Genomic DNA, 27,036 nt, shown 5'->3' on the forward strand with positions numbered 1-27,036 from the left:
CGAGTATAGTACTAAATTTACTATAATCACAACACCAAATTCTTATATTCAGATTTAGAGTATAAAAAATCAATAAATATTCAAAGCAGGCAAATAATTAAATTTATCGATTGATAAAAAATCAACAGAACATTTATTTTATAAAATATTCGCTTCAAAAGGAAATTAATAAATATTTCCAAGTTTGGATCCCAAAACTTAACTTTTTTTAGTTTTTTTTTTGTTTGATAAATTGTTATCTAAATAACAAAATAGATCAAATTCTGGTTCGTTTTTAATGATCGAATTTTGATTGATCACACAATTTTTAAAACTCAAAAAATAAATTACAGAAAACAGTAACTCTTGTAATTATCCTATTTTATGTGATCGAATTTCACCGTCTTTTCCTAATAAAAAAAAAAATGTATAGGTGAGAGGATAAATATGGGATGAATCAAGCACCTCAACAGTAAATTATGGCTAAGATCAAAACCATTGCCCTTTACCCCCAATTATATCTATATATATCTATAACTCTCCGATCAAAATTCTCAGACTTCAAAATTAACTTCAATTTCACAGCATATGAAGAAGCTTTTCTCCGAATTCGCATCTTGCTGGGGCGGAGCAACTGTTACTCCCACGCCGGAGCCTGCCGTGTCCCGGCGCAGGACCAAAAGGACTGCCAAATTGAGCGGCGCCGCCCATAATTGGAAGCCCAAACTCAATGCGATTTCCGAGAACAGCCCGCTCTTCGACGCCGACGACACGCGACGGCCGGTGAAGGCCAAAATTAGGTCTCCCGCGAGGGCCGCGCCGCCGCGTAGTCTAATTGAGGACTACTGGTAGGTTTTTTTTAACGAATTTGGGGATTTTTATTTTTAATTTAAATATTGATTAATTATGAGTTACGTGTTGAAATCAGGAAATATTCTCAGTCGATGGCGGTGCCGGTGTTTGCTCCGACGTCGTATATGTTTTGAGATGGAGGGCTGCTTACGTCATAATTAATGGTTGTGTATATAGTTTAGATCGATTGTATTTTGTAAATTGGGATTTTGTTGATGAATCAATTAAGACACCAATTCTTAGCATCTTTTGGATATTCTCATATTAAATATTTTTGGAAAAAATTGTGTAGTTTAATTTATATCGACACATTTTTTATTTTCCATTAAAATGTAGAGAGATTACTTTCTCTGATGCAAAATTTCAGTAAAAAATATACTAATAAAACCAAAATGAAGTGGGAATTGATGGTAATTATTTTTTGGTTTTAACATATCAACTCTCTAAACTAATAAATCGACATTTAACTGAAATAAAAAAAATTACATGAACTAAGTTAATGTACTTGTATCAAGTTTTGATCAAATTAAAAATATCATCAAATACTTCGATTAAAAAGAGAAATTCGAAACAAAACAAATAAATGATGCAATGGCGTTTGCTTGGAGAAAAATTGCTACTATCATATTAGGTGGTCCAGACCCATCAGTTCTAAACATCGAAACATAATTTCTTTTGTTCATTTTTTTAAAAAAAAGGATGTTACAAATGGAAGGAAAACCAAGGGATGAAGCGAATAGCGACAATAATAAATTGTAGTACTAGCTTAAAAAATAAAAATGGTTCCTAAAATCTCAAACTTCGGTTGAAATTTGGTACTACTGTACTATTTTTTACTTGAAACTTGGTTGGCTGTTTGCTATTGTTACGAACTTAAACTTAGTAGTGAATTTGCATAGAGTTCAATATTTTCCTTAAATTTAAATTTGATGTGATACATTTGACTGTGTAGATGAATATAACAACTAAACATAAGAAATATTGTCACTGTTAATGGGTGTAAACAACGATGTTTTTCTGAGTTACTTAATTTTAAAATCTAACTTGGATTTCATCGGAATTCCAAATCATTGAAAATTCACTGCATTTAGCAGTGAATTCCCAGGAGTTCCATTTTTAACTTAAATTTAAATTTAACATGACACATTTGCTTTTGTAGTTGAATAAAACGACCATACATCAGAAATATCATCGCTTTTAATGTTTTTAAACAATATTATTTTGTGATTTGATTGAATTTTAAAATCTTGCTCAACTTTCTTCCAAATTCCAAATAGTTGAAAATTCACTACATTGAATAATTTCATTTTTTCAACCACAGTTCATGAAAATATCAAAATTTCACAAAATTTATAATTTTAGGAACCAACAGACAAGTATCATAATTATAATTTGAAGACACAAAAGCACATTAAAAGGCAAATGAAAATTCACCTAACATTTGAACAAGCTATTCTCCGAATTCTCAGTCTCTAACATTTGAACAAGCTATTCTCCGAATTCTCAGTCTGCTTAGAGCATGAATAATCCTGGCCCAAATTTGGGCCGCAAGTCCCCTCCACGTCATCATTCCCTCAAATTAGGGGTTCCAGGCCACAACTCCATTAACACCGCAGGCCACAACTCGGGCCACAACTCAGGCCACAACTATTCATTTAACAACATATTTTAATCGTAAAATAGAATACGTTGAACAATTAAAACCGGGAAAATTCATTGTTCAGTCAGAAAAATAAAAAATTACAAATCCTAGAAAAAAAAATTACAAATCCTAAAAAAATTTTATTAAGACCTAGAAAATAAAATTTTCAATTCCTAGAAAAAATATTGAAATAATTTAGAAGATAGAAATGGAGAAATTGGTGGAAGAATATTGAAGAAATGGGTATAAATAGGCAAAAAAAAAATCAAAAAATAAAATAAAATAAAATTTGGGGGTTTGCGGCCCGTCCCGTAGCAGATAACCCTAGGCCAGGCCAGACCTCGGGAGCGGCCCGGGGACGCAACTGCGGAGTTGCGGCCCGGGGACCGTCCCGGGCCATGACGCCAATTGCTCCAACGCTAAAAACGGGCCGGGACTCGCGAGTTGCGGCCCGGCCCAGATGCGTTATCGATGCTCTTATGCATGGATAATTACATGGACCTTCACTCTGAAACCTCATTACACAAAAGAGTGGATTAAAAGAATTGATTAAACCCATGATCTATTCAAGACAAACCATATATATAGTGTAAAACCACCATCCACATGTACCTGAATCATTTGTCAGATTATATTATCCCTCATCCCTATTTTACCCATGTTACTGTTGTAAAACCGCATAATTTCATGTCGAATATTTACTAGACAATCTCGTCAGAACCTCCCTACCGTCCGATCACACAATCAAATTCCATCGCCGTTGCAATCAAAACTTGCATCAAAAGCAATCGTACTCTTGCAGAAAACCACCAGCCTCCGCCCTCTCTTCTTCCGCCACGTACTCTCTCTCTCTATATACTATATAAACGCTCTGCTGCATCCAAATGTGAACATTTCCTGCTTTTTCAGATTTTCAATTTCATTCGCATTGCATTTATGGAGAGCGAATTTCCGTTTCTGCAGCCATTTCCGATCAGCCACGAAGCCTCCACAGACGACGCTTACTTCACCGGAATCTACGCCGGCCTCAGTTTCCGCTCACTTCTCACCGGCGGTTCCTTCGAACCAGCGGCGGAAGCTGAAGATCCACTCGAAACACAGCCGTTCTTCCCCACCGGCGACGGCGCCGCGCCTCTCTACAATTTCATCTCCGAAACGGCGCCGTTTCCTCTCCACCACCAGCTGCCAGGCCTCCTCTCCTACGAGCTGCCGCAAAACGCCGTTGAAATCAATTCCCCGGCGCCAAACCCTAGATCCGAGGCGGATCCGAAGGAAAAGAGGCCGCGGCGGAGGCAGGGCAGGCTGAGCGACAAGACGCAGTGCCTGCGGAAGCTGCTCCCCGGCGACGAGAAAATGGACATGGCGACGGTGCTGGAGGAGGCGTACAAGTACATCGTCTTCCTCCAGTCGCAGGTCCGCGCTCTCCAGTCGATGCCGTGCCAGAGCGGCGCTGGCGGAGATTTGTACGAGCTGAACAGGCAGCAGCTGCTGCAGGTGGCGACGAACTCTCCGGCAGTGCAGGCGAAGCTGTGCGCCGAAGGCTGCTGTGTTTACGCGGCGGAGCAGCTGCATTTGGTGGAGAAGATCGCTGATCGGAAGGCGATGATTGATCAGCAGATGATGTACGGATCGCATTCTAACCCTAACTTCTTTCATGCTTGAGGAAATGGGATATTTTGGGGATTTTGCTGAGATTTCATTTCTGTTTTACTGTTTTGGAGTTTTTCAGCAGAAATTTTGGGATAGTAATGATCGTAAACATAATGAATGTTGAGATCGAATTTGAATCAGTGTAGTTTAGATTCTTTAGAAAAACTCAAGGAAAAATTACTATCTAAACTTTGATTGATGACAAGTATTCGGATTGGCTTTCACTTGTGTGACACACAAATTGATGCTCGTGCTATAAGGGATGTGCAGTTCGTATCACAGTGTGCATGATTCTGAAAAATAAATACCAATATTGTTTGCCGTTTGGAATCACCAGTTCATGTTTAATAAGTGGAGTATGTTTGAGCTATTCAACAGATTTGTGTTAATATTCTGTCCATAAAAAATACTCTCATATGTAGACGACCAAGTTTTAAAGAGAGATTGGTACAGCTCGAGAGAAAAATAGAAAAAATGGATAAAGTAAAAAATATAAGGAGGAAAAATGGAAAAAAGTACGAGAGAGATGATAAAAGGTGGAGTAATGAAGTAGAGGGATTCTTTCCATAATTAGGGGAAAGCAAGCTCCACATCATTTGTCACATATAGTGTAATAGTATAAATTTTATGTTAGTAGTAAAAATAAAGTGATGCATAGGAGAAAATGTGTTGCTTGACTGATCCAAAATTAGAAAGTTTATGGAACTATTTTTCAAGGATGGACTAATAAGGAAATAGTTCATGCTTTTTAAGGATGGGAGGAGTATGATTTAAAAATTATTTTGTTCATTATTATTATTAAAATAATATTATTATTATTATTATTATTATTGTTGTGGGCGTTTTCAAAAAGTTATACTATTACTTTCCTTATTTTAAGGATTATGATTATTTCTATATTTAATTAAAAGTCAAAACATGCATCGAAATTTAAATATCAAGAATCACATTAATTTCACAGATAAAATTCTACTAGCAAACAAGCATGCCCTACGTATATTCTGAAAATTACATTTCTTGTTATGGGAAAGCTTAATGAAAGTACATTTTCTCCGCTATTACAAACATAATTCTCGAACAAAATGACCAACATTTTATCATAATGGTTTGTTTGACGATTGGGATATTGAATGTTGCCATTTCAATTTTGTGTCGCGGAGCTATGGCAGATCAGAAGAGGTTAATTTAACATTTTTGCAAGTCAATGATAATATTTGATTTTAGTTCTCCAATAACATTTTTTTTTTGTTCTACCACGTAATTATCAGGCATAATATTCAAATTCAATAAAGGATTGTAAGAGCATCCACAATGGATGCCCGATCTCATGCCCGATCGGCCGAGATCGGGCTCGGGCATCCATTGCAGGCGTCGGTCACGCCCGAGGACGACCGAGAGTTCAGTCGCGACCGATCCGCCCGATCCATCGGGCGTGAGATCGGTCGCCCATTGCAGGGGCGCGCCCGAGCCCGAGCCCGAGCCCGATGTTTTCCGGTTTTTTTTTTTAATTTTAAATCATTTAATCCTAATTTAAACCACTCCATTTTCTTCACTTTTCACACACCAAACCTTTCACTTTCTCTTCTATATTCTCTCAATATCCACACTTTCAACAATAGATCCGAGTCAATACCCAAACCCCCATAATGTCGACGACGATATGCCCATGTTTGGAGGAGGAGGAGGCGGCGGCGGCTCCCGATGGCCCGGCCACGAAGACTACCGGGTTGAGACGCCCGGATCTGTAGGATCCACTTTCATCTCCGACTCTGAGTTCGATCCGTTCTTCGGCACCGAGGAGTATCGGGTTGAGGAGATGGAGCCTAGTTGTGGGCAACCTTCTGCCCCTGCGCGGCCGCCGCCGAAGAAAGGGAAGAAGAAGATGGCTCGAAAAAGAAAAGGCGCCACCGGTCCCAGTCCCACTCCCACCCGACGAGCCGAACGAGGAGTACGCAACAGGGCGTACTGACTAGGAGTTGGATGAGTACCTGAAGGTGGCTCAGTGTTGGGTCGGTGTATCGGAGGATTCAATATCCTCCAACAACCAGACTTCGGCCAGGATGTGGGATCGCATTGAGGAACGCTATAACGAGGTGAAACCGAGGTGGGCGTTCAAGCGGACCAAGGTTCAACTGCGCGAGTGTTGGGATCGGATCAAGCTCCACGTCAACAACTTCTGCTATATCTACAACAGGAACAGGGACGGAAGGGCTAGCGGTGAGAGCATGAAAGATGTCCTCAACAAGTCGTTGTCCGAGTACCAACTGCAGTTCGAGTAGTTCAAGCTGTACAATGTTTGGCTGATCTTGAAGGACAAGGCAAAGTTCAACGGAGGGATACCGGCTGGATCCTCGGCTGCGAAGCGGACGAAGACCACCGCCACTGGCGGTTACACGAGCAGCGGCCCATATCCTGTGGATCTGAACGCTGAGCCAAAAGGGAGTTCCGACACGCCTACGTCTACTTTTAGACGTCCCATCGGTACCAAGGCTGCCAAAGCCGAGGCCAAAGGGAAGGCGAAGGCGGGCGCGTCTGGATCGGCGGCCCCCCGCAGGCTACGCCTCCTCCATCTGCTCAGCTCATGGACAGGGCGATCGAGGAGTTCGGAGGTTATCGCGAGGTGGTTGAGTATAGGTTTATACTTGACGCCCAAAATAGCCTTCGTGAAGAAACTGATCCGAAAGCCCGACAGAGGACTAAGAATATGATCAAGAATTTGGCCCAGAGGTTGAATTAGATAACAAGTTTGGTTTTTTCTTTTTTTAGTATTTTAGTTTTAATGTAATTTTTTTTTTAGCTAAGTATGATGTAGTTCCACTTTTCAATTAAGTAATGTTTTTTTTTTTTTTTTTTTTTGCATTTGTGGTGTTTAAAATAATATATTTTGGTATTTTATAGTAATTAAAAACAAAATTAAAAAATAATGATTTAAAATTGAAATGAAAAGTGGATAAGAGATAAGGCATGCACTAGGGCTCCACCATTGCAGAAAGATAGGACAAGCTGACGTGGCAATCACTAGGGCTCTTACTAGGGCTTCCACTAGGGCATCCATTGTGGATGCTCTAAAGAGCGAAGCAAGGGCTAGGCATCTTATTTCACTTCTGTTGCATTCCGTCACTAGAATACATATTCATCGTCCACTTAATTAATTTATTCCATATTATCTTTTATACTTCAGCTGCGTTACTAATGATTATTCAGGAATTTGGACTTTTGGAGACAAACTTTCAACTCTAGTTTTTAATATAAACAAATGGGAAACAAAATATAATCAACTTGCTGTAATAAATATTCACTATAAAATATGATTGTCTAATTAGGCCAACATATTGGGCTTTAGTGGCCCAACTCCAACTTAGAATGGACGGAATAATTAGCCTGCTAATAATAAAATTAATACGTGATCAATTTAATGCATAATGATGAAGATTAGATTAGTGTTTCAAGTTTATCTCTTTCATAACTTGTGTAGAATGATTTGAGTAGAATTAGAATACCTCTACATTTCACTTGTGTCATAGGAATCTCCATCTCCTTCATATTTATAGTCTTGAGTTTGAATGAGGATCTAAGTAGTCGAGTCTATCTTTGTTATGTGACTGATTCTTTTGGTTTATTCAATCGAACACTGTTCTACACCGCTGTCTCTATCAAATTAACTAAAAGTGCAAATACTATTTGCTCGCGGAGGCAGCGTAGTTGGTTCCAAAGGGGCAGAAATGCAAGACTAATGCTGGACATAAATCAGATATAAAGTGTTTTCAGTAAAGGCACATACAAAAAGAGACCTGAAACAGCACATTATTGATGAACTCCACTCAATTCTGGGACGAAATATCTGACTGTTTAGACAAATCTTCAAAACCAACACGATCAACAACACGAAAATCAGTTGTAAGCTGTGGTTAAACCATGGAGCTTTTCATCAGTCAAACTCGTATATCACACCTCCATCCTCTGTAACAATATTAAAACAAACATTAAAGTTGCAATTGAATTCGCAAAAAATGAGATTTTATAAGGGCATTGGGGGTGATAAACGAACATTACCTGCGACTTTCTTGTTTATCCACTTTTGCAGAAGCATGCCAGCGCCAATCCCACCAGCGATACACGCTCCAAAAAACGTAAGGTTATATGAAAGAGATCTGCGGGGAAGGAAATAAGTTTCGGGAACCTTCCTCATCTTTTTCGGGACCCTTTTCTGTGCTGAAACTCCTCTGCTTGAATCACTAGCTAGTGTCTCTTGCATTATTTTCCACTCCAACTTTGATGGATCGAATTCTGTTGCACGATCGATAATGTAATGGTTCAATACTATGTAAAGCGGCAAAAACACAGTCAAACTATATTAAGCCTAGGATTAGATCAACCATGGAAAAGTTGAGATAATGACTTCAAACTAAACAATTGAAGTTTTATATTGTGATCCAATTTTGATGCATATTTGCCTTCCTCCACAACATCAGATTCAATCATGCAACAATTCAAGTACAGAAAAAGGGGAAAATGCAGCACAGCTAAACACAAAGAGCTACAAAACAAAGTTGTTCCCAAATTGAGCATGATCAGTGAACAGGTAACCTAAATCAATGATGCAAGTCACAAGCAAAGAACAAGAAACTGAATTTTTTTTGCGCTACATAGCAAAGTTGAGCGTGTGGAAATATATTACTATATCGAAATCACACAGCATTTCGATATAAAAAAATCGAATTTTCAGATCATGAGATCGAAGGCAGAAATTCAAAAATTAACAGCCTCCTTCATGCGTTCATCATTCCACCATCCAAATCAAAGATCAAAATCAACATTAACGATTGCTTCCAACAGATGAAAATCAACGGTAACTATTATAATAATCGCGAAAATGTGATTAGCATCGGTGGCAGCGGTAGTTAAGTACAATTTGTCGAAATTGGATGACATAAGAGAGGTTAACGAAGCTCACACAGAGGTACGCCGCCGTCTGTCTCCGCCGGAATGAGTGTCAATTTGGGGGTTTTTGAGCAGGGTTTAATTAAGTGAGAAAAAAGAAAATGAATGAAAAACTCGTACCCGTTTTTAGATATCGGGTAGGATAGTCCAACCCGCTCTGACCCCGAACCTGCGAATCGGGTTTTTTTTATTTAATTCAGATGAAAATGGAAATATAAAATTACTTATGTGGAATTGTAATTACTAAGCAATTTTATTCTATTTCACGTTAGTAAATTTCGCATGAGTTTGAATAATTAAATTTCATTTAGATTATGAAGTCTCCATTATAATTATTCTTAACATGCGAACATGGTCGACATTGATTAAGCAAGATGAAATCATCAACTTACTACCAGACATTTGCAATAACTTCACATTGGTAATCTAAGTAGTAAAAGTAAAGAAAAAAAATTACTATATGTTGTTTTTAGATGTCAATCAAATTACTTTACAAAATTATTTAAGCCTTGGAGATTGAAAATCTCATGTGTTGATACTATCATACCAACATCTTTTAACATCACAAAAAAAAATACCTAACCTGCAATAGCAATACTACCTCTTAGTTGGTTTATACCCTACTTTTATCGTACGAAAAGAATATAAAAAAACAAAAGGTAATGAAAATAGGGTAAAAGTAGGCATAAAAGAAAATAAATATAAGAATATTCCAAATCCAACTCTATAATATATATAGTCTCTCCTTCTCTAAATTCATACTGAAATCTCACATTTCTTGTCCAAAAAGGGTTTAGTTTCTTTACTTTCACAAACAAATTCATGTCAAAGAAAATGAATACAAAAATATTGGGTATTTCTGCATGTCTCTTAATCTTTGTGTTGGATATCATTGCTCTAGTTTTTGCAATCAAGGCTAAGGAAGCTCAAAACCATGTAAGCTTTTTTTGCTTATTCTTATTAGTTTTTATTTTTATTAGATTTTTTATATCAATATTTTGTAATTTGACCAATTAGGGGAAGCATATGAGGATGTGGATATTCGAATGTAAAGTGCGAAGCCATGACGCATTCATGCTAGGTGTGGCCGCAGCTGTTTTTCTGAGCGCAGCTCATATTTTCGTTAATTTGTTAGGATGGTTGGTTGTTACTGGACGAGATGATTCACAGAAACCTAGCAAGAAGTTTTCCAAAGTTTTCTTTGTTTTGATATGGTATGAAAACATATTTCAATTACAATTTTCGTTCATTTTGAACCTTGTATCAAGATTTTGAGTGGCATCTCTTGTGATTTTGGTTGTGATTTTGGTATGAATGGTGTAATCTATGTTCGATGAACTAAGCTGTCTCTCTCTGGCTAGGATAATCTATGGAGTTGGTCTCACATTGTTGTTGATTGGGACAAGATCAAATGAAAAGAAAGGAATATCATGTGGATTCACATACCACAATTTTCTTCCAACAGGAGGTATTCTATGTGTGGTTCATGCCATCTTAGCTTTGGCCTTTTATGCTCTTTCTTGAAGTGTAAAGGTAAATATGAAGTCAATTTTAATATAAAAAACAGTCACGTGTTAGAATTAATTGAGTTGTTAGCTAATTCGAATGGATCAATTTATGATTATTATAATTTGAGGTGAACATTGGAATCATTTTAATTCGATCAGCATCATCCCTTTAAAATATACTCCATTGTCTTTAAAATTGAGCTTGATCAAACTGTAAATTAATTAATCAACTAGTCTAAATTTGGTATAAAACAATTTACTTTATACATAATTCAAAGTCATTTAACCCAATACAAAAATAACTAACATGCAACAAAAATGATTAAAAGAAAATCTATAAAAATTATACAAATATGGCCAAATTAGGCCGACAAACTAATAAAGCCACCCCTCCAACGGGTCTTGTTAGGTTGAGATTTATCAACTTAATTGAGAATTGAGATGCAATCTCAGCCACTCAGCCAGAATATTTGTGAAATGTCAACAGCATGTAGTTTAGGTCAACAGAGGGGCATAATTGTAATTTTTTTTATTTTTTTTTTATTTTTTTTAAAAAAAATTTTCGACTACATGATTACAATTCATGTCAACTACACATCAAATGTCAACAACTTTATTCAATAAATACTATTTGACATGAATTGTACATGTAGTTGACATTATATTGTGTAGTTAACATGAATTGTATATGTAGTTGACATGGATTGTACACATAGTTGACATTATATGTGTGTAGTTGACATGAACTGTATATGTAGTTCAAAAATAAAAATTAAAAAAATTAAAAATAAATAAATAAATAAATTTAAAAATTTAAAAAAAATTAAAAAAAAAATTAAAAAAAATTTAAAAATTTAAAAAAATAAAAAAAATTAAAATAAAAAATAAAAAATAAAAATAAAAAATTTTAAAAAATATTTATTGAATAAAATTTACCATGATATTACCATTCTGTCCTTTCATAATTAATTAATCTAAAGATATTTTCCATGTGGAAAAATCTGGACCACTCATTTAATAAAAATAAGTGGCTGATATTGAATCTCATTTCTCAATTAGCATAAAAAATCTCAATTGATCACAATCCCCCCTCCAACTACATCACTTTTCAACTCAATTTCGATATTGAGCCAAAATCATAATTTGTTTTCTATGATAATTGATAATTAATCAAAGAAACACCTTCTCATGAACTATTTCACCTGCACAACTCTCTCAAGGTTTAGAAGTATAGAAGCATTCTGCAAAAAAAGACATCACTCGATCAACCTTACAGCATCCATAATGGGGCGAACGATGCGGGACGATGCATCGTCCGTCGCATCGTCCACCACTGTGATATCGCGGACGATGCGAGAGCCATCATCCGCTCCCGATCCATCGTCCGCCATTGTGGCATCGCGGACGATGCGACGCATTTTTGCTTATTTTTTAAATTTTATTCAATTTTCAAAACCTATATATATCTCTCACTTTTCAACTCATTTTTCACTCCTTTCACTCTCCATTTCACACTCCATTTTCCAGTACGATCCCGATTTTCGGTGGTGGTGCACGGTGGCCGGGTACAGAACCCGATGAATACCAGCCCTTCGACACCAACACCCAGTACGATCCCGATTTCAGCAAGGACTCGTACGGACTGTCAGACATGGAACCTTCTCCCACCCGCACACCCGCCCCATCTCGCGGCCGCTGCCGCCGCCACCGCCGATGCCTCGGGCTCCGCGACCAAGAAGAGGCGGCCCAAGGCAAAGAAGTTGCCACTTACCACGGTGAATGAAGAGTTCGGCCCAGGGATGACGAACTACCAACCGGAATAATCCATCGTCTTGACGAGGTGTTGGATTGATATTTTAGAGGATCCGGTGTTCGCCAACAACTAGAAGGTTACTGCGTATTGGGAGCGCATCGTCGAGAAATACAACGTGTCCAAGCCGCCGACCGCCTACAAGCGCCAACGGGAGCCGCTCTGCAAGCATTGGAACCAAATAAAGAAGCAGGTCAATTTGTTCGCAGGGGGGTACGAGAAGTGCGAGAGGGAGGAGGCCAGCGGCGAGAGTCTCGCAGATGTGCGCGACAAAGCAATCCAATCGTACACGTCATTGTACGACGATTTCAAGCACTATCAGTCCTGAGCGCTCTTGAAGGAGAAACAAAAGTTCGTTGGAGGTGTGCTGCCCGAATCGACGGCGGCGAAGAAGAGGGCGTCGAAGTGCACCTTCAGTGATTATACAAGCAGCGAAAGCGGCGCAGCTCCAATGGACCTCAACCATCCGGTGTTCGAGGATGAGAGTTCCGGCACACCGATGTCCTCCCGGCGTTCCCCTGGCATCAAGGCTGCCAAGGGCAAGGGCAAGGCGACATCCTCGTCCGCCGCGCCGTCTAACCTTCCCCCCGAGCCCGACCCCGAGCGCGACTTCGGCTGCGGCACATGCCTACACGGATTTGGTGGCCTCCTCCGACTATAGGACGTTGTTGGACACGCACAATGCCCTCATGCAGGCTCAAATCGAGTCCTTCCAGCGGATAATCGATGGCATCAGCCGCAAGTTGAGACTACTTTAGACTAACCTCTCTTTTTTTATATGTAGTGCACTTTTTTTTAAATTTCTAATTTTGTAACTTTTTTTTTAAATTAATTAAATGTAGGATTTGCCTTAATTGTGTTGTTTTTATTTATTTATTTTGTTTGATATATTTGCAAACATAAATTATATAAATACAAAATAGAAGTAAAATGCTTAGGGTGGGACTATAGTCTGCCCCATTGCAGGTGGAATGAGCGGAGGATAAAATGATGATGTGGCGGTGCATAAGGCGGGGCTTAGGGCGGGCTATAGTCCGCCCCACTGTGGATGTCCTAACATCCTCAGCACATGCAACCCAACGACAATCCCATCGAGAGACTTGAGAAGAAACGAATACGAGCTGCTAAGCAAACGAGGTGCGGTGAGAGCAAAGAGCTTGCAGAAAGTTGAGGTCATATATCTAAACTTAAGCAAGTTGTCTTACTGGCACACGGAGAGGGACTTAATGATGTCCAACAACTTCCTCTGCCTGCGCTGCACCTTCACCGGGACCAACCTCATAGGATCGGGTTTTCGGGCATCAAAGCTGGAGCTTGTGGATCGGTCGTCATTGCATTTGTCTTTGCCTTCCTCTTGGCCACATTAACGCAGTGGGACGACTCTCTGACACTTGTGTGGCAACCCTCTCCTCCATAGGCTCGTTCAGGTCTACAGCATTAGCGTATTCACAATGAATAGGCCCATCTCAAGGACATATCTCCATTTCCAATTCCTCATGCTGGTATCATAAAAATGAGATAAAATAATAAACCGAAATAAACTGAAGACAAAATATTATAAAAAAACATATTTTTTCTAAAAAAAAGAAACATCCTGCATTTAGAAAAAAAGAAAAAAAAAAACAAACTATAAAATACAGGGAAAAAAACATAGAAGAAAATCGGAAGAATGGCTCAGGCGTCGTCGTCGGAATCCAGACCCAGATTTTTCTTCATCTTGTTGATTGTTTTGCAGAGGTCCTTCCTAACTCTCTCCTCTGTTTCAGTTATGTACAACTTGTAGAAGTTATACAGCGTAGCGTAGGCCGCTATTTTTGTATCTTGTGAAGCACTCGCCTTCGCCTTCCACTTGGCCGCTTGTGTGCCAAGCCTCTCCCCCATAGGCTCCTTCAGGTCGACCACATTACTACCCACCCCACCCGTTGAAACAGATTTCTTCTCCTCAATTCTCGATTTCTGACATCTCCTCACCAAATCCCCACCAATCTCGTTGCGACTGCGCTTCCATGAGGATACCGAGCCTTTGCAGATCGGCTGCATCGTGTAATTGGAGGGGATTCGTTTCGAATAGGCGTCGGACTCCAATTCGTTATCTACCGAGGCAGATTTCGGATCGAATTTGGGGTCTGGGATTGGGGATTTCAGATTTTCTAGGGTTCGTCGATTTTCAGCTTCGTTGGAGAAGGAGCCAACCTCCGTTTCGTCGTCGGAAGATTGGGTATCTGAATCGTCTCCTCCTTGTTCTTCGGCAGAGGATGTATCACCACTTCCATCTTCGTGTTTGGAGGCGATAGTTGCAGGCTCCACTTCCTTTAGCAAACGCCTCTCAAAATATTTCCTCATATAATTTTTCAGGTATTCATTCATTATATCCGAACTTGAACTCATTTGGATCAGAAATTGAGAGAGAGAGCAAATGAAAGTGGGGATGGTAGTAACAGTGAGAAAGAGAAAATGAGAAAAAGGTGAAAACGGCAGCGAGGAGAAGAGAAGATTTGATGTATATACACATAAATCGAGCCTATGATCGGCTCCCCCATCGGCCCCTCATTGTGGAAGAGGGGCCGATCATCGCCCCATTCACCTACCCCATTTGAGCCGTTGTATCGGCCTTGGCCAATTCCATTGGGATGTCGATCGGCCTGTGATTCACTTTTTACTGCTGAAAGAGAAGGGGAAAAAAAAAACGCGTGAGGAAGAAGAAGAGGCGGCTAGTCGAAAATTGAACCATGATTTATATTCAAATTAATTTTACTGAGCTTATTAGTGGGCTAATAATTTTATTAAACAAATGGGCTATAGAATGGAAATTGCCTAATTTAAGTTTTCATCTAATTAATTAATTAATTAATTGTCATATATTTTCTCCGTCCGACATTAAGAGTTTCATTTATAAACGGCAATAGTTTTAAGAAATGTTAAGAAAAGTGGATGGAAAAAAGTTAATAGAATATGGGCATTACTTGTATATACGCCATTACCATTTATGATAAGGGTGAACCGAGACATCTATTCGCGGACAAAGGGAGTATTTGGTATCAATTAAAATTTATTTTATGTATTAGTATATAGTATTTTATATTTTAATTTAATTAAGTTGATATCATATTAAATACTCCATAAAGGTAAAGTAGAGCAATTTGTATATGGCACAAAAAAATAGAGAGAAGGGAATGATTGAATTGGTACGTCCATAAAAGATAGAGCAATTTGTGTATGACACGGGTTTTAATGTAGAATTGGTAAAGTAAGAGAGAAGAGAAAAAAGTAAGAGAGAAGAAGAAAAAGTAAGAGAGAAGTAGTGCTAGTGGAATGATGTGTAGGGTTATTATTTGTTGAAAACTTTCCATAAATGAACGTGCTCTATTTTTTATGGACGGATGGAATATAGAAGTTCAAAAAAATTAAAATAAAATATAGGATGTGGAATGAAATAAAAAGTGGGATAGGCCCTTGCATTGCAAGAAGATAGGCCCTTAAGAATAAATGGGTTAAAATATTGATGTGGAAATTATAAAAAAAGAAGAAAAGAAAAAAGAATGGCCCTCTTGGAGGATCCTTCCATTGGGAGAGTTCTAAATTTAGTCTTTAAATGTGTCTTTATTTGCCATGACTAAATGAATCATTTTTAATTTTGGATTGTTCCATTAAAAATGAAACGTTTGTTAAAATAAAAATATCATCATTTACTTTTTATCATCTATCTTACTTTATTTTCTCTTCTGTAACTCACAAATAACACAACATAAAAGAACTCGCCAAAAAACAAATATTTCATATTTAATTGGATAGAAAGAGTATATGATAATCCATGAATTAATTTATGAGATAATTTTAGTTTGAGGAGATTGTTATGACTAATTATCACATGATTATCCATCTAAAGTTGTGAGATTAAATCTCATAAACCAAACCTAATACTCCCTCCGTCCCACTTTAGGAGTCCTGGTTTACTACTTTTGGATGTCCCACTTTAGGATTCCCGATTAGAATATTTCATAGTTGGTAATAGGCCCCACATTCCACTCACCTTTTTCCTCTCACATTGTATTATATAAAAGTAGGACCCACATTCCACTATCTTTTTTCACCAACTTTCCTATATATTTCTTAAAATCCGTGCCGAACTCAATCGGGACTCCTAAAGTGGGACGGAGGGAGTACAAATTTAATGTAAGATATAATGTTACAAACTAAACAATCCAAACTACTCCTTCCGTGTCACGCCCGCCCTTTCTAAGGATAGAAAGAACGGTTTATCGCGACTAGGGTGAGATATAAGAAACAGGGAAGAAGGGGGAAAACAACTGTATAATTGGACTTGGCTTGATTAATGGAAATAACTTGATTATAATCAAAGTATCATCTCGACAATTACATAAACTCGATCAATAATATGTGATCTCAATAGAAAGACTGTTTTAGCGGAAGCGTTCAAGAGCGAATGACATTATGTATGGAGACATATGCATCCAAATACTATCGAGGGAAATTTTCCATCTCAGCTCAACACCACCCATCGTCATCACTGCTCAACCGACACAATTTTAAAACATATGCAGAGCTGATTATTGATATACTTTGTAGGCACACGTCAAAATTTTTTCCATGAAACTGGTTTTGTCAAGCCATCACTGAGTGAGCTCGGAATTTTATTTAAAATGCCCGAGAACACTAAAATCTTATCTCTGTAAAAAACTGTGATCACCATCTATTTTTCCTAGAACAATCACCATATCTGAATCTTTTCTTGGTGCTGGGAATGTGGCCACATTCCACGGTCACAATGACCGGCCAACTCGAAAGATGGCGCACGGTCCCTGGTGTACACTAGCCTGAGTATGGTCTCACCCAAGACTCAAACCCGAATTCGATTTCTTTAAATTGCTCTAGTAGAGTTGATCCTCTTTCTAAACAAACAGATAGGCAATGCTCAAAACAAAACATTCTGCGAACTTAAATACTTCAAAAATATTTTCTTTATTTAAATAAAAGCCCTACTCATTCGCATAAATTCTTTAAACCGAATTTCTTTAATCTGTCTTTTACCCGCGGAGGTCATCCTTTATCTCTTTCGGACTTTTCGTGGCCGCCCAACTAATTAATCCTTATGGCGCAAATTTAATTCTAACTATGCGTATTTTCTTAAATTGTTGGCTTAGTTAGTCCATCCAAGATTGAAGAAAGAGCCTCAATTTCCCAAAAGAGAATTAGTTGTTCTCTTCCTCTCCCACAATCAGAAAACTCCAAAATTTTCTTCTTTTTCTTCTTCCTCCCTCAAACAACCGTGGAGTCTCTCTCTCGCTAGAACAGCGCCACCTCCACTCCTCTGTCGTTAAAATTTTCACCGCCCACTCACCGTGAGACCACCGCCGCTGCTGCCTCTTTGCCGATCACAGCACGGCCGTCGTCGGTGTACAACAGCCGCACCTCTCGAGCCTACGCAGCGCCGTCACGCCGTCTCACAGTATGAGCTGCTGCCGGTGACCGCGACCTGCTACTGCCAGCGCCACCGTCTTGTCAGAATGCAGCGCTGCTACTGTCAGCCTGTCAGGGTGCAGTTGCCGTCGTCTCCGGCTGCCTCCGGAGTAGCCAGCAGCCCAGTTCTCCGCCTCAGCTGCGCGGAAGTCCGCCGCTGTGTCGAGGTCAGTCACGAATTGCTGCTCATTTAATCCGGAATTGATGGAGGAATAAAAGCAGGTAATGGAGATTAATTTGATTTAATTGTCCGTCGTCCGACATAAATTTCAGGTAGTGGAAGGGAGTAATCGTTGGAAATATTATTGAAAATTAATGTGGGATTTAATTGTGTTTAATTGGGATTTAAATCCTTATTGATGGCAGGTTAAATTCTGCAAAGTAACGGATGAAGTGTAGGAGCACATTTGTTAAGAAGGAGAATAAATCTGTTGGACATTTTGGGTTCAAAGAAGAATTTTGTGATTGGGCTTACAAAAGAATTATACTTTCTTTTAAAATAATTAGGCCCATAAATAATTATTCCATGTAGTAACCGCATTTTGAATTCCTCTTGGTCGATCGAACTATCCAATACTACTCCTTAAATTGAGCGCAAGAAACTATGTAAAAATTTGGCTGATAATTTCGACCTCCTTTCCAGAATGATTAAAAGAGATATAAAAAGTCCGGGTGTTACACTCCGTCTCACAAGAATATGCGTTCTTTCCTTTTTAGTCTGTCTCACATAAATATGCACTTTCTAATTTTGGTAACTCTTTTATTTCTAATGAGGTGAGACTCATTCTCCACTAACAATACTTTATTTACTTTTCTCTTTATCTCTCTCTTACTTTACCAATTTTGCATTAAAACTCGTGTCGAACTTAAAGTGCATATTCTTTTAAACGGAAAAAGGATATACTAATATCAAATAGAACTCTTATTCTTAGAGAGAGAACTATAAAAATAACTTAGAACTCAAAATCGATCATTTTCACTTTTTCAGGATGTCAGGATCATTATGATTTCCTACTCGATGCCATTTTCTAGTCCCCTTTATATTTCTCTCTCTTCCTTCCTTCAAAATCGTGACAACAACACACTCTTCCATCTCTCTTCTAACCTTCTTCCTCCCGATGCCCTCGTCAAAGCTCCGGTTTGTTGGTTTTTTTTTCTTGATGTCTTTGTTGTCTACGAACTATTCGACGGAAGGAGGAGGGAATGGATGTAGGTGGCTCCGATTTGAATACAAAAAATGTATATGTGCGGCCAAAGATCAACCCTCAAAATCGCTTGAGCGAATTGGCACGGTGGAGGAGGATTTGGTGTGGCTTATAACAGGGGAAAATTTATATCTGGCGGTTTTTTTATTTTTTATTTTTTTATTTTTACAGGACAGACTGGGCTAAATCCACATGTGTTCCCGAGCAAATAGAGGAGAGTTGAATACGATGAGAACTTTACGAGAAGAAGTAACATTCACAAGTATTCTAGGCACTCCTTTATATAGACAGCAAGTTGCAAACTCAAATAGAGTAACAAGAAGAAACATAGCTTCACTAAGTACATCACAAAAACAATGATAGATTAACATCAACATAAGCAAGAATTTGATTAAATACTCTATTAAGGATCTTCTCCTTAAGTGCGATCGGCGGCTGTCGCTCGGCGATCGAAATTGCTCCGGTGCCCTAGCACAGGGTCGGCGGAAATAATAGTTTCGAGTTGTGTGCGGGTTCTTCCCGTCGGACAACGCGATAACTAGGCGGCTGATAGAATACTCCGACGTACAATTAGGATCGGTGGAGGGAATCCAAATTAGGATTGGAAAACACTCGTTATCTTTGGGAGAAATAATAATTCATTAATTGGTTGAATGAATGAATACAATATCTCCTATTTATACGACTAGAATACTAAGAAACAAATATCTAAACAAATATAGAAAATATACGGTAAATCAAAATATAACTAAATAATTGAGATTTCTAAAGATATGATATGAGATCGTATCAACTCCCCCACGGTTAAAATCCGCCTTATCCTCAAGGTGGAAACCACGAAGCAATGACGAGAGTTGAAAGCAAAAGCCTTGGCGAGGCGTCTCCTCCTGGATCAAACACACACCGAGCAGTTGTTTCCCTTCATCACCTCCATAAAAAATTAACGAAGGCAGACTGATGCGGACATCCAAATTCAACGCTAAAATGGAAAGCTCTGCCACACGTCTCTGAATGATCAAACACGACTTGTTATTTCGCGGAGGAATCAACCTTGCATCGGCGGTGATCGACAGTAATCGAGGATTCAAGCTTGTAATATCAGTGACATTCAAATCCCCATTAAATTCCGGAGCATTATTGAAGCCAACATGGTTTGCAGGCATGTGTAGCTCGATGCGAAAGGTCCCTGCGGCAAACAAGCGCTTGATTACTACTTCATGGGGAAGCTCCTTCTTGCTATCACGTGGATCCGGTTTTGCCATCTGCATAGCAAGAACTTCACTTTTTTTATCGCTGAAACTGACACATATACCAGGATCGAATGCGCGCATAGTTAGAGATGTCAAGTGGGCCGGGCTGACCCAACCCGGTTGTGGGCCGACCCAGGCCCGACCTGTTAGTGAAATAGAGCGGGCCTGGGCTGGGCTTAGTGGTTTAATCGGGCTCCAATTGAGCTGTTTTCTAAACCCAGGGCCGGCCCGGGCTCAGGATCACCTGAAGGCCGGCCCAGGCCCAGTACAATTCCCTTATGTAATTAGTATTAAATCTATCCCATTAGCATACACTTAGTATATATTTTATGAATTCAAAAATAATATGTGAAAATTTCTATATGATAGATATAAGTATAAAAACATAAAATACTATTTTCCATCGAGTAATTTGGAATAATTGATAAATTCAATTAATTAACCTAAATCAGACTTATTGCAAATTTTATTTCCATAATTATAAAGATTAGTTGTTAACTAATTGTTCTCTTTTCAGAATAATTGTTATTTTAGATTTAATCATAATTTTGCGTAATGATGGAGTAGAAAATAGCGTCTGCCTTATATATATGTGTACATAAATTATGAAGATTAGATATTGTTGAATATATCTTAAGATCCTTGATTAATTATATCTTGGCAATTTTAATAAATTGATGCATTCATTTACTAAATCTAAATTACAATAGTATAACAAATTTTTTATCCATAATTATAGTGATTAGTGGATCCTATTCATGGAATTAAATTAATTGTGATTTCCATGATTATAGAGATTAATTGTTAATTGATTTGTCTCGTAAAAAACAGTTCTGCATATGTGTATAATAATTAGTTTTATATTACCTAACATCGTATATTTAGCTTACAAGGTATAATTTAGCTAAGTTTTGTAAATTTATATTTTTTTTATATAAATTAGGAACATTATCATTTGTTTTTCATTTGCATATAATATCATCTCCTTGATTATAAAAATATGTAAACTAGGCCCAGCTCAGCCCGGCCCACTTGCTAACTGGGCTCGAGCTGGGCTGGGCTCAATATACAAACCAAAACCCAGCCCCGGCCCAGCCCGTTCCAGACATGGGCCTGGGCCGGACTCGGCTGGCCCAGCCCACTTGACACCTCTACGCACAGTGACCATTTTGATCATCTTAAATACTCCCTCCGCCCCCGATTAAGAGTCGTACTTTTCCATTTCAGTCCGTCCATAAATAAGAGTCACATTGCATTTTTACTATAAATAGTAAGTAGGCCCCACATTCCACTAACTCAATTCACTCACATTTTATTATAAAACCAATATAAAAAATGGGTCACACATTCCACTAAATTTTTCAACCAACTTTTCTTTACATTTCTTAAAACTCGTGCCCGGTCAAAGTGTGACTCCTAATCGGGGACGGAGGGAGTATATCACTATCTTCATCATCTTTACTCCTTAACTGCGATCGGCGGCTGTCGCTCGGCTATCGAAATTGCTCCGGCGCCCTGGCACATGGTCGGCGGAAATAATAGTTTCGAGTTGTGTGCGGGTTCTTCCCGTCGGGCAACGCGATAACTAGGCGGCTGATAGAATACTCCGGCGTCCAATTAGGATCGGCGGAGGAAATCCAAATTTGGATTGGAAAACACTCGTTATCTTTGAGAGAAATAATAATTCATTAATTGGTTGAATGAATGAATACAATATCTTTTATTTATAAGACTAGAATACTAAGAAACAAATATCTAAACAAATATAAAAAATATACTGTAAATCAAAATATAATTAAATAATTGAGATTTTTAAAGATATGATATGCTCATAAACCACATTGGCCTAATAAAACCAAAGCATCACATTCAACTTCAAAATGTACAAATTCAAGCACAAACACTGTACCAACTTGGCCATTTCCAACCATATTATATTACTGATCCAAATTAGTAGAGTTAAGATAAAAACCAGATCACTTCAATCCCAACTGACAGCAGAGCTGGTTGATGAGTTCCTGGAGAACTTCTCTCTGTTGCGGGTCCTGGCACGCGGAGAGGGACTTCATGGTGTTCAACAACTTCCTCTGCGCCTTCACCCGGACAAAGCTCACGAGGATCGGGTCTTTGGGCATCGCAGCTGGAGCTCGGGAATTGGCCGTCGCCGCCTTTGCCTCCGCTATAGGCTCGTTCAGGTCGACCGCATTACACCCCAACCCACCCCCTCCAGGCAGCGTGGAAACAGATTTCTTCTCCTCAATTCTCGATCTCTGACATTTCCTCACCAAATCCCCATCAATCTCGTTGCGACTGCGCTTCGATGAGGATACCGAGCCTTTGAGGATCGGCTGCATCGTGTAATTGGAGGGGATTCGTTTCGATTTGGCGTCGGGATCCAATTCGTTACCTCTCGAGGCCGATTTCGGATCGAATTTGGGGTCTGGAATTGGGGATTTCAGATTTTCTAGGGTTCGGCGATTTTCAGCTTCGTCGGAGGAGGAGCCAGCCTCAGTTTCGTCGTCGGAAGAATCTGGTTCGGAAGATTGGGGATCTGAATCGTCTCCTCCTTGTTCTTCGGCAGAGGATGTATCATCACTTCCATCTTCGTGTTTGGAGGCGATAGTTTGAGGCTCCTTAGGTAGCACTTCTTTTAGCAAACGCCTCTCAATTGGATCCGAACTTGAACTCATTTGGTTTAGAAATTGAGAAAGAGTATTTGAGAAAAAGGAGATGGTAGTGACAGTAAGAAAGTGAAGATGACAAAAAATGAAAATCGGCAATATGGAGAAGAATTGTGGATTTTTACATAGATTGATTATTACTCCCCCCCTTCCCGGATAATTTGTTCCATTATTTCATTTCGGTCCATCCTGCATAATTTGTCCCATTTCACTTTTTTACAATTTTTGATAGACAACCTCATGTTCCACTAATTCATTTATATTCACATTTTATTATAAAACTAATATATAAAAGTTGGACACAGATTCCACTAACTTTTTCAACTCAATTTTCATTACACTTCTTAAAATCCATACCCGATCAAAGTGGGACGAATTATCCGGGACGGAGAAAGTAATAATTAGATAAAAAAAAACTAAAAAATGATAAAAATATTCAAAAAGGGTAAGAAATGCAACGGAAATTGCTTGCAAAAAGGCTGGAATACCAGTCGGAGAACCCAGCGGACCGCCACGACTGCTGATGAATCCGGTAACCTGCAATAAGGCAGTGATTTCCGGGGCGTGCAGCGCCCGTGAAGTTCGGATGTCTTTAAAATTTAGAAATATTTTTGTAACATGATCAAATGTAGTGTCTTTTCATTGTCATATTCATACTTAGATATAGTACTATGTATACGATTGAATGACTAATCATCAATCATCTATTTATCAATAAGTTATGATATTCAATCTCATAAACAAAACACAATACATTAATCTTGCAAATTGAAAGAAAGTGCAAAAATAATTAAAAGAAAAGCTACAGAATTCATACAAATGTGGCCAAAGTAGGCAGACAATCAAAATAAAACCTGCAACAAAAATGATTAAAAGAAAATTTATAGAAATATAACCTGAACAAATTGACTTATAGTAATAATTCAGAGTCATTTGAACCAATACAAAAATATCTATTCTGCAACAAAAATGATTAAAAGAAAATCTATAGAAATTATACAGATATGGCCAAGGTATGTAGACAAACAAAATAAAACCACCCCTCCATCTACATCACTTTTCAACTCAATTTCGATATTGAGCAAAAACCATAACTTACAATTAATCTATGACATAATTGACAAAGTTGCAACTTACAATTAATCTATAAATTCAAAGAAACACTTGTCATGAACAATTTAACCTGCACAACTCTCACATAGTTTAGCAGTATAGAAGCATTCTGCAAAAAAAGAGATATCACTCGGATCGACCTAACATCCTCAGCATACAAAGTAAGGCTGTCGTGTTTTAAAGATGCAACCCAATGACAATCTCATCGAAAGACTTGAGAAGTAACGATATGATCTGCTAAGCACAGAGGTGCTGTGAGAGCAAAGAGCTTGCAGAAAGTTGAGGCCATATATCTAAACTAAGCAAGATGTCTTCTCTGCAAATGCAGCACATAAATCTACGAATATATAAATTCTTATAACGCGATCAATGCAGTGATTCAGTGGACCAAAAGCTATACAAAGACGCTGCTGCAAACAAAAGCAATACTAAGACGCTGCTGCAAACAAAATACTAAATCCACATGTGTTCCCAAGCAAGTAGAGGAGAGTTGAATACGATGGGAACTTTACGAGCTTTTGAAGTAGGAACATTCACAAGTATTCTAGGCACTCCTATATATAAACAGCAAGTTGCACACTCAAATATCAACAAAAAAAGTTTCACCACAGAAACAATGATAGATTAACCATCAATATAAGCAAGAATTTGAACAAATACTCTAAAACCACATTGCCCTAATCAAATCAAAAGCATCACATTCAACTTCAAAAGGTATAAATTCAAGCACAAAAGTCGTACCAACTTAGCCATTTCCAACCCTATTACTGATCCAAAGCCATTTGAACAATGTTCCTTCATCAACATCAAAATATGCAACTCAGCTTACTCTCCTCCACAAACAACTGCTTCCACTCATCATCCAACTCCTTGGCCTTCACATTCCCAATCAAACTCAACCTCTCCTTCAACAAACTCATATCAGCCACGAGAGCAACGTGGGATGGGAACTTCGCTTTCATATTATCGAAAGATGCATTAATATTGAAATACTAAGCCCAGAAATCAACTCCTTCACCATCCCCTTCTCTATCCATAGCCTCTACCTTCCCTAAATTTTGCCCTATAAATCTGCCCAATTGAAATCTTCACTATTTTTATGTTTTTTTTTTAATTTTTATATTACTAAATAAAATAAAATATCAAAATAACACAAATTAAAGAGAACAACAAAACATACTTAATTAAAAAAAGTTTAGTACTCCAGATTAAAGATAAAAACCAGTTCACTTGTATCCCAATTGGCAGTGGAGCTGGTCCATGAGTCCCTCGAGGATTTCTCTCTCTTGCGGATTCTGGCAAACGGAGAGGTACTTAATGGTGTTCAACAACGTCCTTAGATCCAACGACTGGACGATGCTCGCGACGATCTCGTTTTCGGGCATCGAAGCTGGAGCTCGGGAATTGGCCGTCGTCGCCTTTGCCTCCGCCTTCCTCTTGGCCGCCATAGGCTCGTTCAGGTCGACCGCATTACACCCCAACCCACCCCCTCCAGGCGGCGTGGAAACGGATTTCTTCTCTTCAATTTTCGATCTCTGACATCTCCTTACCAAATCCCCATCAGTCTCGTTGCGATTGCGCTTCATTGAGGAAACCGAGCCTTTGGGGATCGGCTGCATCATGTAATTGGAAGGGATTCGTTTCGAATCGGCGTCGGAATCCAATTCGTTACCTCTGGAGGCCGATTTCGGATCGAATTTGGGGTCTGGGATTGGGGATTTCAGATTTTGTAGGGTTCGTCGATTTTCAGCTTCGTCGTCGGAAGATTGGGGATCTGAATCGTCTCCTTCCTCTTCGCCAGAGGAATAGGATGTATCATCACTTCCATCTTCAGGCTCCACTTTTTTTAGCAAAAGTATCATCCAATCATATAATCTTCCAAGATTTCATATATCGGATCCGTAATTGAGCTCATTTTGACTAGAAAATGAGAAATTGAGCAAATGAAAGTGGGGATGGCAGACAAAGAGAGAATAAGAAAAAAAAATTGAAAAATGGGTAAGAGTTAAAAATTAAAATGATGCATAAAATATTTGGCTCCTTTACCAAAATGAAAAATATTTTGTTTACTTTCGCTTAGCCGACTTTCTTTACCAAAAAATTAAAAATTAAAAAAATTAAATGATGCATAAAATGATTTATTAGAGCAACTCTCTTACTTAATTATATCACTATTTCTTTAGTTTTTTCTATTCATAACTTTGTCATCCATTTATTAAACTCACTTAATACAGTTATTTTTCTTAAAATCTAATGTAAAAAAGAAACGTCCCTATAATAGAGGAACGAAGGGAGTACGTCGTTTTAAAAATATCGCCCAAATAGTTCAATTTTGTCACACGAGTTTGAATAATAAAATCGTATTTAGATAATGAAATTGAAATCATCATTATAATTATTCTTAGAGTGAACTACAAAAATGTTCCCTTGACTATTACCTCGCTAGTAATCCTTGAACTAATGGTTTATCTCGAAAATGGTCTTTTTCACTATTTTCGGTCGAAAATATCCTTTTGGGGAGTTTGGGCAATTTGATCTTTTTACACTTTTAACATTTTAAATCTGATATTATTTCAGTTATGTACTAAATCTGATATTATTTCAAAATTATCATTCTTCTTCCATTTTGTCATCCTTCACCTTGTTTCTCTATTTCAATATTAGATTTAATTTTAATAAATAATATTTTAAATTTTAATTTTTAAATATCAATAAATTTTTTAATTAAAAGTATTAATTCATGGACACTATAAATATTAATTAGAATTATTAATTTTTGTTATTTAATATAATATTCAGAAGAATTGAAGAATTACAGAAAAAATAATATTAATCATAATGGAAAAATAAGAGTTATTCTATTTAGCCTTCGTTCAGTTGTTATAATTGCTTGTGATTGAATATTATGAAGTTGACTAAAAATTTGA

At 38.1% G+C, this 27,036-nt stretch overlaps 4 protein-coding genes and 2 long non-coding RNA genes across 10 annotated transcripts; 4 read left to right on the forward strand and 2 right to left on the reverse strand.

The window, feature by feature from the left end:
- The first annotated feature begins 510 nt into the window (after positions 1-510).
- Positions 511-1,076, forward strand: LOC125215810. The gene is made up of 2 exons (XM_048117370.1): positions 511-827; positions 908-1,076. The coding sequence occupies exons 1-2, from the start codon at positions 568-570 to the stop codon at positions 963-965; spliced, it is 318 nt and encodes a 105-aa protein (XP_047973327.1). The 5' UTR covers positions 511-567; the 3' UTR covers positions 966-1,076.
- A 2,333-nt stretch (positions 1,077-3,409) lies between these two features.
- LOC125209453 (transcription factor bHLH117) lies at positions 3,410-4,135 on the forward strand. Its single transcript, XM_048109050.1, has one exon. The coding sequence runs from the start codon at positions 3,410-3,412 to the stop codon at positions 4,133-4,135; it is 726 nt and encodes a 241-aa protein (XP_047965007.1).
- Positions 4,136-7,846: 3,711 nt separating this feature from the next.
- LOC125216599 lies at positions 7,847-9,151 on the reverse strand. Its single transcript, XR_007175435.1, has 3 exons — positions 9,078-9,151; positions 8,177-8,410; positions 7,847-8,083 (listed from the first exon to the last, which is right to left on the reverse strand). It is a non-coding gene; the product is annotated as an uncharacterized LOC125216599 (long non-coding RNA).
- A 705-nt stretch (positions 9,152-9,856) lies between these two features.
- On the forward strand, positions 9,857-10,694 carry LOC125216921 (protein DESIGUAL 3-like). Its single transcript, XM_048118709.1, has 3 exons — positions 9,857-10,000; positions 10,082-10,278; positions 10,426-10,694. Exons 1-3 carry the CDS (start codon positions 9,887-9,889, stop codon positions 10,586-10,588), a joined length of 474 nt encoding a protein of 157 aa, XP_047974666.1. The 5' UTR covers positions 9,857-9,886; the 3' UTR covers positions 10,589-10,694.
- A 6,841-nt stretch (positions 10,695-17,535) lies between these two features.
- On the forward strand, positions 17,536-18,339 carry LOC125217018. Its single transcript, XR_007175548.1, has 2 exons — positions 17,536-18,082; positions 18,227-18,339. It is a non-coding gene; the product is annotated as an uncharacterized LOC125217018 (long non-coding RNA).
- A 5,425-nt stretch (positions 18,340-23,764) lies between these two features.
- Positions 23,765-26,108, reverse strand: LOC125214033. 5 transcript variants are annotated; one of them, XM_048114878.1, is made up of 2 exons: positions 25,332-26,108; positions 23,765-23,850 (listed from the first exon to the last, which is right to left on the reverse strand). In XM_048114878.1, exon 1 carries the CDS (start codon positions 25,969-25,971, stop codon positions 25,336-25,338), a length of 636 nt encoding a protein of 211 aa, XP_047970835.1. In that variant the 5' UTR covers positions 25,972-26,108; the 3' UTR covers positions 23,765-23,850; positions 25,332-25,335. The 5 variants fall into 5 exon arrangements, with proteins under 5 accessions (XP_047970835.1, XP_047970834.1, XP_047970832.1 ...); XM_048114877.1 differs by lacking the exon at positions 23,765-23,850 and adding an exon at positions 23,863-25,014; XM_048114875.1 differs by lacking the exon at positions 23,765-23,850 and adding an exon at positions 23,863-25,180.
- Between the last annotated feature and the right edge of the window lie 928 nt (positions 26,109-27,036).

Source organism: Salvia hispanica, chromosome 3 (genome assembly GCF_023119035.1).
Source record: "Salvia hispanica cultivar TCC Black 2014 chromosome 3, UniMelb_Shisp_WGS_1.0, whole genome shotgun sequence".
Classification (NCBI taxonomy): Eukaryota; Viridiplantae; Streptophyta; class Magnoliopsida; order Lamiales; family Lamiaceae; genus Salvia; species Salvia hispanica.

Excerpts from the sequence above, each read along its gene's own strand:
- LOC125214033 (XM_048114878.1), bottom strand. The coding sequence starts at position 25,971 with ATGATACTTTTGCTAAAAAAAGTGGAGCCTGAAGATGGAAGTGATGAT.
- LOC125209453 (XM_048109050.1), top strand. The coding sequence starts at position 3,410 with ATGGAGAGCGAATTTCCGTTTCTGCAGCCATTTCCGATCAGCCACGAA.
- LOC125215810 (XM_048117370.1), top strand. The coding sequence starts at position 568 with ATGAAGAAGCTTTTCTCCGAATTCGCATCTTGCTGGGGCGGAGCAACT. Across the intron at positions 828-907 it reads AGTCTAATTGAGGACTACTG|GAAATATTCTCAGTCGATGG; the intron begins GTAGGTTTTTTT and ends TGTTGAAATCAG.
- LOC125216921 (XM_048118709.1), top strand. The coding sequence starts at position 9,887 with ATGTCAAAGAAAATGAATACAAAAATATTGGGTATTTCTGCATGTCTC. Across the intron at positions 10,001-10,081 it reads CTAAGGAAGCTCAAAACCAT|GGGAAGCATATGAGGATGTG; the intron begins GTAAGCTTTTTT and ends TTGACCAATTAG. Across the intron at positions 10,279-10,425 it reads GTTTTCTTTGTTTTGATATG|GATAATCTATGGAGTTGGTC; the intron begins GTATGAAAACAT and ends CTCTCTGGCTAG.